This window comes from Phaethon lepturus, unplaced genomic scaffold (assembly GCF_000687285.1).
Source record: "Phaethon lepturus isolate BGI_N335 unplaced genomic scaffold, ASM68728v1 scaffold5029, whole genome shotgun sequence".
In the NCBI taxonomy this organism is placed as follows: Eukaryota; Metazoa; Chordata; class Aves; order Phaethontiformes; family Phaethontidae; genus Phaethon; species Phaethon lepturus.
The window spans coordinates 7448-24024 of record NW_010561088.1 but is presented as its reverse complement, the minus strand read 5'-3'; the positions used below and the strand labels follow the sequence as shown (position 1 = coordinate 24024).

Here is a 16577-nt window from a genome sequence, read left to right as displayed (position 1 = left end):
CCTACAATTTACTCTAACCTCACATTCTCTTTGTGCAGGAAACCTTTGCCGAAGTGAAAATTTATCAGCTAGGTGTTTTTTCTGTGTTGTCATGCTTAAAGAAAGAAACATTTACTGTTCCAAAAGTAGGACTCTTACAAAAGCTGAGCGTGGATTCTAGAATCTCTTTCTATTACCCTCCAGAAACGTTCAGTTCTCCAGCAGCCATGCAGTTAAAGGTGAGCTTAAAATAACAGACTTATGGAAGAAGTATTGTGTATCTGATCAGTTCTGAAGCAAGGATGCCAATAATGTTAAAGGGCAACCTGTTCCATTATTAGAAAAAGTGAAAAGCGTTTGCAGCTCCACATCCTGTATACAGAGTAAATGGTTTCCTGTCAACTTTCTTAAAGCCATGTAATATTGTCAGTAGTCAACATTATACCTCTAGCTAAAAAGAAGAACCATCTATCTTTGATATTTCAACAATGACATAAGCATGAAATCAAAACTTCAACTGCTTGACCCAGTGTTTAAGTTAACAAAACAATTTTTCTCACCTGACCTTCATCATTTGTACCAGGCAGTGCAACAGAAGGTTTTGTCACCTCTTAGTCTCATGCTGAGAATAATCTCAAAAATTGCTACAGTTATGTTTCTCCCTTGCTCCATAAAAACTTTGATTCTGAGGTACAGAGCAGCTAAAATGAATAGTGAAAAAATATAGATTTGAAAAATCTTAGGGAATTTTCAAACTCTAAGGGAGCAGGAGTTTCAAAACTTGAACTCAAAGCAGGAACAACACAATCAAAATATTTTAAGATGTAAAGGTTTCAGTTGTTGATGACTTTCAAGCATTTGGTTGTGCATTGTATGAAGTGCTGATACATTGATAGGGTTGTTCCTGGGTTATAGAGAGGAGCCTAAAGCTTCTGTGATAGTCTAATCCAATTCCAAAAGATAAATCAATTTGTGAAAAAATGGTCATGTAAGAGAAGATTTATTCATTTGCAAATTAATTGTACAATTGCTTTCCATATTTAGGTTCAACCCATTGAACCATCATTGGTTTCCACATTGAAAGCAAGACACGATATGTACCACTCAGTGGTATCTACTAGTGCACTGGTTTATGTTCAGCATCCTTCAGCCCAACTGTTTAACAGCTCAGTCACTATTACTTTACCCTGTCCTCCAAATCCAGAAAAAAAACGACAAGGACAGGAGACAGAACATGTGAGAGCCATTAGTGCTACAATAAAGAGGGTTGCTATGGCATACCATCCTTGGTAAGAACAACTTTACTACAAATTCAGCATTTTCAAAACATGAAAATTAATTAATTTTAATAGTTGCTGATGAATAATTTTTTATATTAAAAATGTTAGTTCCTTAATACAGCCTGCTATACTTAGAAACATTGTTAGAAATACTAGAGCGAATCCCCACAATTCTCATGCTACAGCTTCACTGGGAAAATTAGTATAGCATTTGATGTATAATCTTTAAATATGCTGACCACTGCTAAATGCTGTGTTTCTAGCAGGAATCAGGATGAAAAATTCATGGGTTTTTTTCTCCAAGAAATGTTAAGCCTTTTTCATCAAAGCCAAACGTTGAACATAGAGAATGACCACCTCTCAAAGCTGCTGTGATCATTGTTTTATCAGTTGATGGCTTGGCTACCTTGGCCTTTGAATTTTCTGGTCTTTAGTTCTACACATTCTAATGGCTACCTGAGTCAAAATTTATGAAACAACAGTTTGGAGTAGGTCACTTTTGTGGTAACTGCCACACTAGATTAAAGACCAGATTTTTTCCAAAACACTTACCAAAAAGTTTCTAAAATTTAGACCTTTTGGAATGTCTTTAAAAAGCATTAAAACATGGAAATTCCTAAAAAATTCTAGATTTCAGTTGTTAACTGGCAGTTCAACGAAATTTATCCATCATGCACATGAGAATATGCATAAAACATATTGGTGAGAAAAAGGCCAAAACTGACCTCATCTATTTTGACAGTCAGTTTTTATCATCTCATGCAGGAAAAAAATCAGTCTGAACTTACCATGTGATGTCCTTCCAGTTCTGCTACCATGGACAACTCCAGATTCAGAAAGTCTTACTGGGATTTCTTGGTAGGGAGTAGCTTAGGACAAGAGTCAGCTTTGAAGTACTTCTACTTTAGATCATTGAAGAATTAGCTCATTCCTACTGTACTAAACATTATCTTTTTCAAAATTAATGTACATATATCATGGTTTAACTCCAGCCAGCAACTAAGCACTATACAGCTGCTTGCTCGCTCTTCTCCAGTGGGATGTAGGAGAGAATCTGAAGAGTGAAAGTGAGAAAACCTATGAGTTGAGATAAAAAGCAGTTTAATAATTGAAATAAATTTAAACATAATATAAAAATTGTAACAAAAAGGAGAATAACAAAAAGAGAGAGAAAAAAACAACAAGAAAGACAAGTGATGCAAATGAAAAAAACCCCAATTGCTCACCACCAACCAACTGATGCCCAGCTGGTCACCAAGCAGTGGCCCACCAGCCAATTTTCCCCATAGTTTTTATGCTGAGCATGACATCATATGGTATCAAATATCCCTTTGATCAGTTGGCATCTGCTGTCCCAGCTGAGTCTTCTTCCAGCTTTTTGTGTGTCCCCAGCCTACTCACTGGTGGGGCTGTATGAGGAGCAGAAAAGGCCTTGCCTCTGTGTAAGTGCTGCTCAGCAATAACTAAAACATCCCTGAATTATCAATACTGTTTCCAGCACAAATCCAAAACACAGCCTCATACTAGCTACTATGAAGAAAATTTACTCTATCACAGCCAAAACCAGCAGGACATGCCAAGATTATAATTATCTCAAAAATAAGCAAGGTACAGATGGAGAAGGCAGACAGTGTGCTAGCTTCCATTTCTGAAAAACTTATCCAATGATGTTTTAAAGAAGTTACACTCACACTGATCTCTTAGACTATACATACACCTTTATCGCAAACTTCAGATTTGGGAAGGGTGCCAATGTCAGTTTATAGGAGATTCAAATTTAATTTCCTGTACCAGAAGCATTTCATTGTGTGGCAGTACCCTCATGGCATCTGTCTGTTCTTAATATAAGTTTAAAAGTGTCATAGCACTTCAGATTCTCAGTCAAAGCATATCCATGAAAAGACCATGGCTTGATTGCTTATTTCTATGTAAATTCCTTAGAAAATGATGCCAACATTTTTCTTTATTTGCATAAAGGCTGAGGCTGTAGGCTTGAGTAATGCTTAGGATGTCCTGTCTGGAGTATTTTCTTTTTTGGATTGTACATAGGGTGTGCATTTGAGGTGAATGGGTTATTCACATCTAGTTTTTAAAAATTGATAAGGAGAGGTGTGTGTGAGAGGAGAAGTATGTACTTCTGTAAAAAGAAAAAACTCAAGTTTCATTGGTTAGGATAAATTAGACAGAGCATGTCATGGCACAGTTGCTTGATTCTGAGTATTAAGCAGTATCAACAAGATATCAAAGTAATCACTTGATATGAAGAGAAGCTACTTTTATTTTCTCTATTGAACAAGATAATCGATAGCAGTCATGTCCTATTTTCTAAACTCCTTTGAGGTTATTGAGCAATATTTGCTTCCAGAAGAAAAGGTGGGTTGTGGTTTTTTTCCAGATATCAACTTCTAGAGAAGCTAGATCTTGATGAATGACTCAAAGTCAATCCATAATAATGACTGTGCTTGATATTAAAAGATAGATTAAACTAGATTCATTTAGATAGCAATCATTGTTACTCTCCCCCCACTTCCTGGAGAACTGGAAAAAAAAATGTCTCAACAATTCTATCACTTACATACTCTGGAGTATAGTTACAGATGTAGATTTTCAGTAAGGTGGGAAAAAAACATGTAGTCATCAAGGAAAGTAGAAGGGAAAGCACAGCTACAAATGCAAGCTTACTCTTTCTGCAGGATCTGTTTTTTATTGTATTTTTTCCTATAATTCCTTGGCTTTCCAGGGCTGTGAGTGCTTCTGTGAGAAAAAATGGGGAGAATCCCAGTGATTCTTTGAAATTATTGGGTCACAGAAACAAAGAAGAGGGATGGAAAGTATTTGATGATGTTATCATCCAGAATGCACGGAATGGGCTTGTATCATTTGAAATAAATGAACATTTAGAAAGGTAATGTATCAATAATTTAATAAAATTTTATTTGCTAAAATATTTAATTCCAAATATATTGATCCATGGAAATTAGTAGAGTTAAGAATCATCCACTATTTAATGATTAACTTGCCATCATATCTTTCTTCCAACCTGTGGTATAAGATCATTTAGATTTGTCACTCATAATTACAGAAAGTATAAATTTGTTTAAATATTTTTTCATCTATAGACTGTACACAATGTAATCGATACAAAACTTGAATCAGAAAATGCTGATATTAACCTTAATTTGAAAATGTAATCTAGCTCTACAAAACCATAATATTTTTTGGAACTTCTTATTAAGAAATATTCTCTTACTTTCATCTCAAATTCATATGTATTTGAATTCATAGATACAGATTCAATGTACTCTACACTAACAGAAGGCAGTAAATTTCCACCCTTTCATGGGTTGGAAACAAGAATGAAAAGGAGGTAGCAAAGGGTCCATTGGAGACTGAGCTCTATGTTATTTTGCATAATAAATTGTTAGCAGTTGATAAAATGATTTAAGATAGAGCTATTTATTTTCTTGCCTTTTTTTTTTTTTAATACAGCTTTGTTGTCGTTCGCCTTTCATTCCTCTTGGAAAATGTATATCTTCTCCTCTTCGCTCAGGCTCTGGAAGAAGCTGTTTGTAGCACAATGGCTAATGTCATACTGTATAGGAAAAGAGAAAACCCATATAAAATACTAGTTTTGCTATCTCCATCCAAAGAATTGACCTGTGAACTTCAAAGTCTCCATGAGGAGGGCTACTTTGGTCCCCCAGAACCTACACAGCAGTTCCCATTAAGAGAAGGAGAGCAGATCCATTTTAGATTTAGAGGCAATATTTGTGCTTCAGGTAAGGTAATTAATACATACATCTGGATGAACATTATCAATCACCTCAACGGTTCAGAAATACTGTATGTGAACATTAGTAGATTGTGGTTAGTCAGAGCACATTTAGTTATTTCAGTGTTTTATTTCTTGTAAATGATAGGCGTGTGGAACTACATGGGAAACTGCTCTAACTGAAAAATAAAATGTACTTGATGAACAAGATTCTGAGCAACCTGCTCTAGGTGACCCTGCTTTGAGCAGCGGGGTTGGACAAGATGATCTTCAGAGATGTTTTTGAATTTCTGCCATTCTGTGAAACCTGGTCCCTCAGAAATGGCTGATATCTTTTATTTCAAAATGGCAGGATTCCATCAATGGCTTTTTAATATAAAGATTATTTTATAGGAATTAAACAAATTCCAAAAAAAAAAGAAACAATCTGCTATTTTGTCTGTGTAAATTCACTTAAAGTGAGTGAGACTAAACACCAAAATCCAGGGCATAATGTTGCTTTTTGTTAATTGCACTATGAATTGGGGTGATAAGAGAGAGTTGTTATGCTGTTTCCATTACCAGCCTCGAAAATGCCTTGCAGTGGCTGCCACCATTCAGAGATTTGGTTAAAGGGAAAAGAGACAAGAAGCCTCAGAATAATTGTCACCCAAAATCACATATAGTCCTTTCTATCAGTTTTGGTCCTCTGAATATTTTGTACATAAACTCCCACTGAAAACTCTGTTTACCCTAAAGAAAAGATTATTCTTCAGAAAGAGAGGTCTCTAGCCCCCCCAAGAAATGCCTGCTCATATATGCAAAGGTTAGTTTGCATAGAGTTACCAATCAAAATGGAATTACAAATCCTAAAAATGCACCTACCCCTCCATTCTTTTTGTTGTTACAGATAGACAGATCTCCATCATGAATAACCATAAAGCATATACTTCTAATTGCGTTCAAAACACCATTTTCTTTTTATTTCTCTCTGTGTTATGTACTTTATCCCCTTCTGTCTTCCTTACTTTTCAACTTGTAGCACAGCCTTCACCACTTACTCTTATGCCAACAGTTCAGGGGCTAAGACAGTTAACTAGGAAGACATTTTTACTACTGAAGCAGGCTGGCAGGAATGTTTGAACATCAGATGTTCAATATAAAGTAATAATGATGATAAAGAACAACTGAATGTTATGTAATTAGTTTTATTTGACTCACCTCAATGAATTATTTTAGATGCCACACATCTAAATACAGTGTAAAAAATTTTTTTTTATTTTTATTTGGCTTGCAGAGAATGGAAAAGATTTTGGAAAAGCATACAGGCTGATTTTTCATTCACAAAGAAAACCCAGGCTGGAGCTTGAAATTAAAGAAGTGGATGAATTTGGTAACCACAGCTCACCTCATTACAAAGGAACAGCAGTTTTTTATAAAATTACCAGAGAGATGATAACCAAGGAATTGGAACAACGCTTGCCATATGGTGACTACCAACACCAGTCTCCACTGTGTAAACTAGCACTAACATTACCAAAGGTGGGTTTCTCACTTGATAATGTTAGAGATCTTTCCTTTTTTTCCCTTACCATATATTTATTAGGCAAAAGGATCTTGGTATGTTTTTTGCTTTACAGATATGCCTAGGAGTCACTGATGGAGAAGTTCTGATCTATCAGCAATGTATAAACACCCTCATAATTTCTCTTAGCATGTGGGAGGGACCCTCATCCAAGCATGAACATAGAAAAAATGTTTAGCAGAAGTTTTTCACCCAGTTGCTGTCCCCAGATGGTATGGCCCTGAGAAGTTATTACTTAAGTTTCAGTTATATACGTCTTGTATCCTTGTCTAGGAGTGCAGAATTGCAAATTGTAGGAGCATTAAATGGTTCATGTAACCTGTCTTTCTCCTATCACCTGATTTTTCTATTATGCCTGATAAGCCTCTACAATACAGCCATGTGGGCAATTATCTCAATCTCTGGTGAAAGCTATTCCTACATAAATTAATCTCTAATACTCCTGCAATGAAATCTCATTGTAATCTTTTCAAAGAGCCTAGGTATAAGCTCCCTATAATTGTATAAAAAGCTGCCACTAGATTACTGCTATCAAATTTGCATAAATTTTAATATAAGAATATGTACAGTAACCCTTGGTCTAAATCTCTTCTGACAAGCAGTAGCGTCTCTCTTTTTTTGAATTGAATTGACTTCACTCTTCCTTAAGGTATCACCTGCAAATATATCTTTTATTTCATAAACATACCTCTTGATTTCTCTCTCATCTCCATTCTCCCAAGTTTTTACTTAAAATCTTCTTCACTTAACTGTTCTTAATTCTTAAGGGGAGATCTTTTTTAGTGACAAGCTCCATAAGTTTTCTTTTGAGAATCACACGCTTTCAAGCACTTTGTTTTTCCACAGGGCTAGCATTCCATGCGCAGTATTCACAGAGAGGGAAATACAAACTCTTGAGGTCCAGTGGGATGATAAAAAATAAAATAAAATAAAATCTGTGGCATACCCTAGACATCAGTTATTTTTCTTCCATCTCCCTGTCTAGTTTCCATCCAGTTCTTCCACTTTATTTAATCTTACTGCATAATAAGATTTAAAGGATTGAACTGCATTTGTATTAAACCACAAGGGTAATTATCAAGGGTCTTAGTTTTGGGTTGGCATATATGTTCTATTGCTATACATATTAGTCCTTAAATGTTCTATTCAGACTTTTCAAAATATTCAAATTTTCAAATATTTCTGACTACTCCTTTTATCCTACTAGATTTAAGGCCATGTTTCCTCTTTCCCAATGTGGCAGAGATCTTGGAGTCTGGTCAGTCTGTGTAAGTGTGTAAGGATATATAATATATGTGGGTACACACCAGCACTCAGGCAGCCTACTCATTTAAACGGAAATAAACAGAGGATAACATCACCATTGCTGGTAAATTGTAAATATTATTAGAAATTAAGTCAAACCTCAGGAATTGTGATTTGGGAATATTGGGTTATTTGGGGAATATTTTCTCTATAACTATTTTTTAGTAGTGGTTCTACTTCTAAATTAATCAGTCCAAGCACAGAGGACACAAGTTTGATGCAGAAAAAGTCTGCTTAGAGAGACAGAGTTATTATATCATTTCAGAAAATCACTGTTGCAGCATCTTGCAAATAATTTTTCTTTTGCTTCTGGTAAATATATTTTAAGAGGTGCATTTCAAAGGAGTCCGAATCTTTGTTAAATGCAAATATGAGGCCAAAAAAAAGCAATCAAAATGCTTGAAAGCATTTGCATATTGATAGCTTTTTCATTACGTGATTTGTATTTTCTGTCTTGCACAGAATGAAATACCTCTCTGTACAATGAAGAATAGTATCAAAATATCATCTTCCCTTATGTTGCAAGTCATCTTAGTACATAACATTTTATACTTTGCTATAGTTAGTGAACCCTGATACTTTTTGATCTATCTGGGATAGATATCTTGGGCCTGATGGGATCCACCCGAGAGTACTGAGAGAGCTGGCGGAGGAGCTTGCCAGGCCACTCTCCATCATTTTTCAGCAGTCCTGGTTAACAGGGGAGGTCCCAGAAGACTGGAGGCTTGCCAATGTGACGCCAGTCTACAAGAAAGGCCGGAAGGAGGATCCTGGGAACTACAGGCCTGTCAGCCTGACCTCTGTACCGGGGAAGATTATGGAGCGGTTGGTCTTGAGAGTGCTCACAGGGCACCTGCAGGACAACCAAGGGATCAGGCCCAGCCAGCATGGGTTCATGAAAGGCAGGTCCTGCTTGACCAACCTCCTTCTATGACCAGGTGACCCATCTGGTGGATGAGGGAAAGACTGTGGACGACGTCTACCTGGACAACGTTGTCGTCCTGGCCTGTATCAGGAATAGTGTGGCCAGCAGGAGTAGGGAAGTGTTTGTGCCCCTGTACTCGGCACTGGTGAGGCCACACCTTGAATCCTGTGTTCAGTTTTGGGCCCCTCACTACAAGAAGGACATTGAGGTGCTGGAGCGTGTCCAGAGAAGGGCAACGAAGCTGGTGAGGGGTCTGGAGCACAAGTCTTATGAGGAGCGGCTGAGGGAACTGGGGTTGTTTAGCCTGGAGAAGAGGAGGCTGAGAGGAGACCTCATCGCTCTCTACAACTCCCTGAAAGGGGGTTGTGGCGACGAGGGTGTTGGCCTCTTCTCCCAAGTAACTAGTGATAGGACAAGAGGAAATGGCCTCAAGTTGCACCAGGGGAGGTTTAGATTGGATATTAGGAAAAATTTCTTCACTGAGAGGGTGGTCAGGCATTGGAACAGGCTGCCCAGGGAGGTGGTGGAGTCGCCATCTCTGGAGGGGTTCAAGAAACGTGTGGATGTGGCGCTTCAGGACATGGTTTAGGCGACATGGTGGCGCTGGATTAATGGTTGGACTTGATGATCTTGAAGGTCCTTTCCAACCTAGTGTTTCTATGATTTCTGTGATTTCTGTGATTTCTGTGATCTTCCATCCATCCAGCGTAATAATTTAAAATTGATGCCTTAATTCATTTTTTTGAGAGAAGAAATATTCCTTAATAATTAGCTAGTTCAGTTATAATGTTTTTGAAGAGTTATAAAACATTAATGAAGCTGATTATTTTACTTTAGTGAATAATTAGTAAAATAAATACAATATAGCTTACTGTTAGTATACAAATACATAAGGCAAATGGGAATTTTACCCACACCACTGTCTGGTGGTATATAACATTCACTAACACAAGGTTACGATGTTGTTCACTGTTTTGTTCTTCATACCCTGTTCCAGCCAAGTAAATCTTGAATTCCATAATGACCAAACTCACATAAATTTTAAGAACAAAAAATGTCGTCTTTTGGCTTGTTTGCTGGCTGAAAGATAGGGGGAAAAAAGTAGGAAAAAGTGGTTTGTTTTCTCAAGGGAAGACGATTACTAGTAAAGTCCCACATGGATCCATGTTAACATGCTAACATCAGAAAGTTTTGAATAATTAAGTGAAAAGTCTGATGACAGTACAAAATATTCAGAGTACTAAAGTTGTCTGTGAAGAATCACAGAATATGATGGTACTGAGCAACCAGAAAATAAACTAGATAATTTACATGCCGATAAGTGTGTTGTTGGGATGGAAGTACATATCTAATTTTATACCGATAGACTCCAAATTGCCTATTACCACTCAAGATAAAAATCTTTGGTCATTTGCTCTATGAAAACTTCCAAAACACTCACCAGCAAATAAAAAGGTAAGCAGAATGTTCCAAATTATTCGAGAACAAAAATGAAAGCAAGATTATGCAATATATCTATGAGGCATCCACATCATGACTGCACTCTGCAGTTCAGGTCGCAGAACTCAGAGGATTTGGAAGAGGAAAGAAAGAAGATGATCAGAAACATGGCGTTGTTCTAGGTACATTGACAGTACATAGACAGTACATTGATGAAAACAGTTCAGGCAGTTTCAACAGAAGTTGAAATTTTGCATACACTTATGAATATTATGGAGGAACTGAAAAAGGAGTTATTATATCATCTTTCACAGGACAGAACAATGATATTGGTAAGTGGTAGGTGTAACTAGTAATATAAAAGAACATATATTTACATACAAAAAATAATCAAAAGATGAACTCATTTTCACAGGATATTTGCAACAGTTAAAAATGTGTTTGAGCTAGAAAAGGAGTTGACTAGAAGAGAGACAGAACCATATATTAAACTTAATGATCTAGATGCAACTAAGTGCCAGAGCAATGAAAAGGAAATTCTAATTACTTACTATATCTTACTATGTGTTCTAAAATTATTAACAATGATAAAAGCACTGACAGTAAAAATTAACATAAGAACTTTTATCCCGTTTTTACTCTCCATAATCTGATCAATATATTCGAGTCAGATATATCTTCACATTTAGGTGGGCTTTCTAATGATTAAGAGAAATAGAAGGAAATAGTTAAAATTGGATGAGAAAGCACAGTTATGGAGAAATCAAATGCACTAATTATACAACCAACTACACCAGCCATCTGTCAAATGCAACTGCTATTTACCACTTCATTAAACTACAGGTCTTGCATTAATGTTCATATAATATGAACCGAGACTGGCACTGTCCATGATTAGTCATATGCTGATGCTATTAATATATATTGCCAAAGCACCGAGACTCATCTGACCACTTTCATGTGCGTAGACATACACTCAAGCAATGTTTCTTCAATTTTGCTAGTTTCTACCACATGTGTACTACTACAGTACAGCAATTAAGCTGCCACAAATCTCACAAGTATATCAAAACATAAAGCTGTGTTCATTATCTGACCTATTGGTAATGCCATGTTGTTTACAGTATTGCTTACACTAACACAGCTGCCTAGAGAATTCCAGTTGTCACAGTAAGGCTCTTACATCTTAATTGTGAATTAGTTGACTTTAAGTTGTAACGTTTTTGATGGACTTCTCACTTGATCCCAGTATGCTGGGGGAGCCTTGCATGGTCTGGGAATAAAATCCCCAAAATAGCAGTAAATGCAGGGCAAGAACAACAAAGGCTATTTACATTTCTACTGCTTTGTTGAGTTAATAAATATCTTAAGTTTAGTTTAACAATGTTAACGGATTAGGCTTAATACACATGAGACCAGAAACACTCAGTGTTGCCATTAACAATAGCAATTTTCTCCACAAAATGAAATGAAGTTTTGGCTTTTGTTGTTGTTGTTGTTGTTTGCCAGATGATAAAGTTAAAACCATCCACACAGTGCCTGGTTTTGGTTATGATAAAGACATATGGAATCTTTTTAAGGCAATCAATCTGACTACATTTTCACTCATTTCTGTGAAATTCCCACCTAAATTTATCTTGAATGGTGGAGAGAAGACAGTAACTATATGGATTATAAGCCATTTTTATATGTATGTTCCCACATTATCCACTATCTTACAAATATATTTCTGACAGTGGTGAAAGCAGGGTTTGTTTACTTTCTATGCAACCATTTAAATCAGTTTCTAGTTTAAACATTCTACACTTGTACAAAAGCAGCTGATCTTCACTAACGATTCCTATTTATGGAGCTTTCATTTCCTCAGCATTAGAAAACACTGGTTGGTCAAACTTGTTATTTTCAACACAAGTTAAATAGACTAGATCAGGTTCTGACATCAAGGTATGTGTGTGCATATCAGTAATACTTCTACTGATTTCAAAGCAGTTGTATTTATGTGAAACTGAGCTAAAGAGTTTGAAAGCTTAATTTCTCGTTTTCTCTCTGTCCTGTTTGATATGCTAGTGGAGTCTGCTCATGTCTGAGAGGTCCATTTGACAGAGCACTTCTGGCTGAAATCAGAGTGCTTTGCAAAAAGACATTGTTGTAATACATACAAGCATTATCAAATTACTATTCTGCTGAAGTTTTATGTCTAATGACTGTCTAACAGCAAAATAGCATGTGATCCTCTGCTTCAGAAAGGCAGCTGCTTAGCTAATTGAAAGGCCTTACAGACTAGAAAACTGCTTTGACCGCTAAGAGTATTTTACTTACGCTGTCAACCAGAACAGTGGGGCTACATGCCAGTGCAGCTGAACTGTGGGTGAATTTAGCGCTTCACCACAGATATTTAATCTTTAAAGGCAGATTTAATGTTTTAGATCTAATGCATTGTATATTATTACACTATTTCTAGACAATACTCATTTTTAATTCTTATCATTTTTTACTACTATTTTAATGTTAAGTAGCATAAAGTGGTTCAGATTAAAGTCAATGCATGGGTAATTGAGTTCATCTACAATAACTTTGAAAATCTCATACAGACCTTTGAGGTGCTAAATTCTCGTTAATGAATGAAAATAAGTTTAAATACAAATGTATAATTAAACAAAGCCAAAGAAAGCTGTCTTGGAAGAAAAACAATGCCCCCTTCTGGAAGAGCTTTATATCCCTTTTATTTTGAGGGATTGTTTTAGCCATGTTATGCCATCTTCACGCTAGGGCACATCCAGTGACAGAATTGCTGTAGAAGCACCCAAGACGAGGCGGATTCAGATATCAAGATGAGTACAGCACAGGATGGTTTTGCACTGCCGAGCAGTGCATACTGTGTGCATCCTGTGCATGCTGAAACTCCCTACCAAGATGACTGAGTGCAGGCCTGATGAAAAGTTGTTAAATTCACGGGTTAATAGGTAACAGTGATGATTATATTGACCTTTTGGATGTGTAGCTCAGTACATATGAAACACTCCAAATAGCATACAGTATATAAAATCTGTATTATAAAAGTATTTAAGGCAAGCTCAGCAAGGCTTAGTATGCCTAGCAGGAAAAGGGGAGTAATTTAGCCAGAGTTTCATGCTCTGAATTCACAAATGGAAAAAAGAAGCTCAGCGAATAAAACTGGAGCAAGTTTCACAGGGAAAGCTGTGCATAAACAGCCAGGTAATACAACTAAATGTGTGTGACAAAAGTAACATGGGCCCTAAAAGTGGACAATTACAGCTTTTAACAAGAAAAGAACTGAACTTCACTTGATACAAATTAATCTCTCCTTCTGCTCAGTGCTTATGTAATTTCTTGTTCTACATGGAGTAGGAAATAACAGTAAAGCCCACAGGCCTTTCCTCTTTCTCAGTCATATGGAAAAAGGACAAAGTTTTGTTTGGTTTTTTTTTGCCAGTATTCAAAGGAAGAGAGGAGGATCTCTGTACTTTCTAATGAACTTGTCCTTTGAATTCTGATTATTATTAGTGATTTATAATTAAAAGTTGAACTCTGTAAAATTAATAACTACAGCTACAAACATAGTACAATTTCTAGACCTAACAATAGCTGCTGCATACCTAGAAACTCTTATTTTCCTCGAAACAGTATGGTATGCACACAGTTATAACAAGAACACAGGCACAGCAAGGCAAAGTTAATGCATTATTCAAAATTAGAATCTATTTCATGTACACAGGTTCCATACAGATTTTCTATACACTCAATTTCTAAACACCAGTCATGACATAATGCTACTGATCAAACATTTATAAAATTGCATAAATTATTAACTTTTTAATAAGGTGCAATAAACATCCATTTGGTGTAAATGTACTTACGTTAATTATTTTAATAGCTGTATACTGATCTTTACCTGCTGATGGTGTTAACTGTGTTAACTGGTTTTTAATAATGACACAATCCTCTGTGTAGGTAGGACCCATCTTAAATGCTGATTTACTACAATCCACCCCAATGTCCTATATCTCATCCTTTACTCATTTAGTCATTTCTCTTTCCTCAACACATTTTCTCTGATAGCATGAAAAGTTGATCAACCGTCCACGAAGCACAAAAAGAATTTCTTCTGATTCATCGGGTAAGAACACATACATAATATATTAATATCAATAAAAATAATAGTTATATTTGCTATTTACCTTAATTAAATGCCAAGATTTGTTTCAGCTGTAACTGACATTTTAAAACGCTATATTCATGAACCAAAGTAGTGTTAAAAGATATTAAAAGAAAAATAAAATTACCTGTTTACCAGGAAATGCAAAAGCTCTTGTGTGATAATGTTGTGGTGGGATGCTTGAGCACCATATGATTTTCTGTATAAGGAGATTCAGTTTGTACTGGGAAGCTCTGGTATAAGTTGTGTATCAGTCATAAGAAATGCCCAAATCCTTTTATTTTATGCTAGATTTCCCCATGCAGTTCCAAAAGTTATAGATCATTGCTGAATCTATTCTTGACTAAACTAACTTGATGTCTCAGTGCAGTTACTAAAAATTACATTAGAAATAAGAAGTGATGATGTTTTCATTGAAGTAAAAACCAAACTATATTTAGTTGGGGAGTTTACCCACTGAGCCTCCAGCTTTAGAAAGCTTTTCAAAAGGAAGAAAGATTTACATAGCAGAATAATAATGCTCTTAATTTACTAATTTTTGCCCTTCAGAAGCCCTGTGGGACAACTTGTTATATTGGCTTGCAGAAGAACTTGCAGAAGATAATACATCATTGCTTGCTTTACGCTTACCTGTTCGGCAGAGCGTACTTCAGCTTGTTAGGCTGAAGTGCCCTGATGATTTAACACAACAGATCTATGAGCTGCTTTGCTGCTGGAAAAAGACCCTTCCAAGGTCAGCTGATAAACAGCAGCTCCTGTCTCGCTATTTGCGGAAGAGTGGCAGAAGTGATCTTTCAGAGGAACTTCGTTTTAAGTGGCAAAATAAAGTGTTCACTTGATGGAATCACTGGCAGCTAACAGCCCTATTTCTCTTTGTTGTTGAAAGGTGTGAATATTTCTATGATATCTTTGGATGAAAAAGTGACAGAGATACCAGTCAGGGACCAGACTGCTTATTTATTTGTTACTCTGCAACCTCCGTACTAAAGCAAAGTATAATAGCAATGTCTTTCCTTGCTAAAAATGAATATTTCTCCTGTGGAAAAGTGAGATATTGAAAATACAGGTATGAAGGATTATCAACTGGTCTGTATAGGTTTCTAAGGACTTTACTTGTTTCCACATACCATACCCAATGGACATAGAATCATATTTCTACTTACTTTAAACACTAGGAATTATTTACTATACTTTATACACTTTATACAAAATCTTATGAATCGTTCCATGACATATAGATTACTCTACATCTAGTAATAATAGATGCCAGGTTCGTCAGAGGAAAGCATAATAGATCATTATAAAGAACAGACAGAGGAAATTTCTTACTTTAAGGTTTGTTAGTAATTAATCCTGACTTTTATATTCTCAGTGAATGTTTTTTATCCTTGTGAATGTCATAGCAGATTTCAGTGTTACCACATAAGAATATCTAATCTGTTTCCAGAATTTACCAGGTTTGTTACCTCACTTTTATCTATCTATCTATCTGGTAATGGGGTTTTTCAGGTTACCATCAAATTTGGAAAAAGGAGTATTTCTTCATATAAGTTTTAAAATGTAGTGCTTTGAAATGTCATTCATTATACTGGGTTCTTGTATTGAAGGTACAGATAGTAAACCAGGTGTATTTCTGTCATTCCTTAGCCATGTGTATTAACCTCTAAAAACTAATTTCTTTCCAGAATGCTAAGTAAGACTAACCTAGTTTTTAAAAGTCAGAGCAATAGCAGAGTTGGACTTTTATAACTGTGTTTCTACTGAAATAATATTCTAATTGATGGTCTTCTGTTAGTTGCTCCTATATTGCAATGCACCCCGTAGGACACACCACAAATTTATCCAAAACCAAACTTTGACATTTCTGTTAAAGTCTCCACGTAGCTGGCAAGTGCCAGTGAATCACATAATTCTGGGACAAAACTGACTACTTGGTATTTACGCATACAAATATCAGTTTGTGACTACACAGGCTGTCACATCTGTGTGGTTTCCCTACTGCTCTAGCAAAGTGCAATATATGAAGTTCTTTCAAGTCCACCTGTGCATACTTATTTTTCAGTTAACGTTTTTCTTCTGGATTCAATGCACCATTTATTTTCCTCTTTCACCCCCCCCAATAATATCGTATAAAC

The 16577-nt window shown here is 36.1% G+C and overlaps 1 protein-coding gene across 1 annotated transcript in view; it reads left to right on the top strand.

The window, feature by feature from the left end:
- DTHD1 (death domain containing 1) overlaps positions 1 to 15281 on the top strand; it is a gene marked incomplete at its 5' end in the record, with an annotated part of 16267 nt that extends 986 nt beyond the window's left edge. The window contains 7 exons of the mRNA XM_010293862.1: positions 39 to 218; positions 1024 to 1268; positions 4000 to 4164; positions 4749 to 5038; positions 6308 to 6552; positions 14346 to 14403; positions 14992 to 15281. Of these exons, the coding sequence (XP_010292164.1) occupies positions 39 to 218; positions 1024 to 1268; positions 4000 to 4164; positions 4749 to 5038; positions 6308 to 6552; positions 14346 to 14403; positions 14992 to 15281 (1473 nt within the window). The remainder of the gene's footprint in view (positions 1 to 38; positions 219 to 1023; positions 1269 to 3999; positions 4165 to 4748; positions 5039 to 6307; positions 6553 to 14345; positions 14404 to 14991) is intronic.
- Positions 15282 to 16577: the final 1296 nt, after the last annotated feature.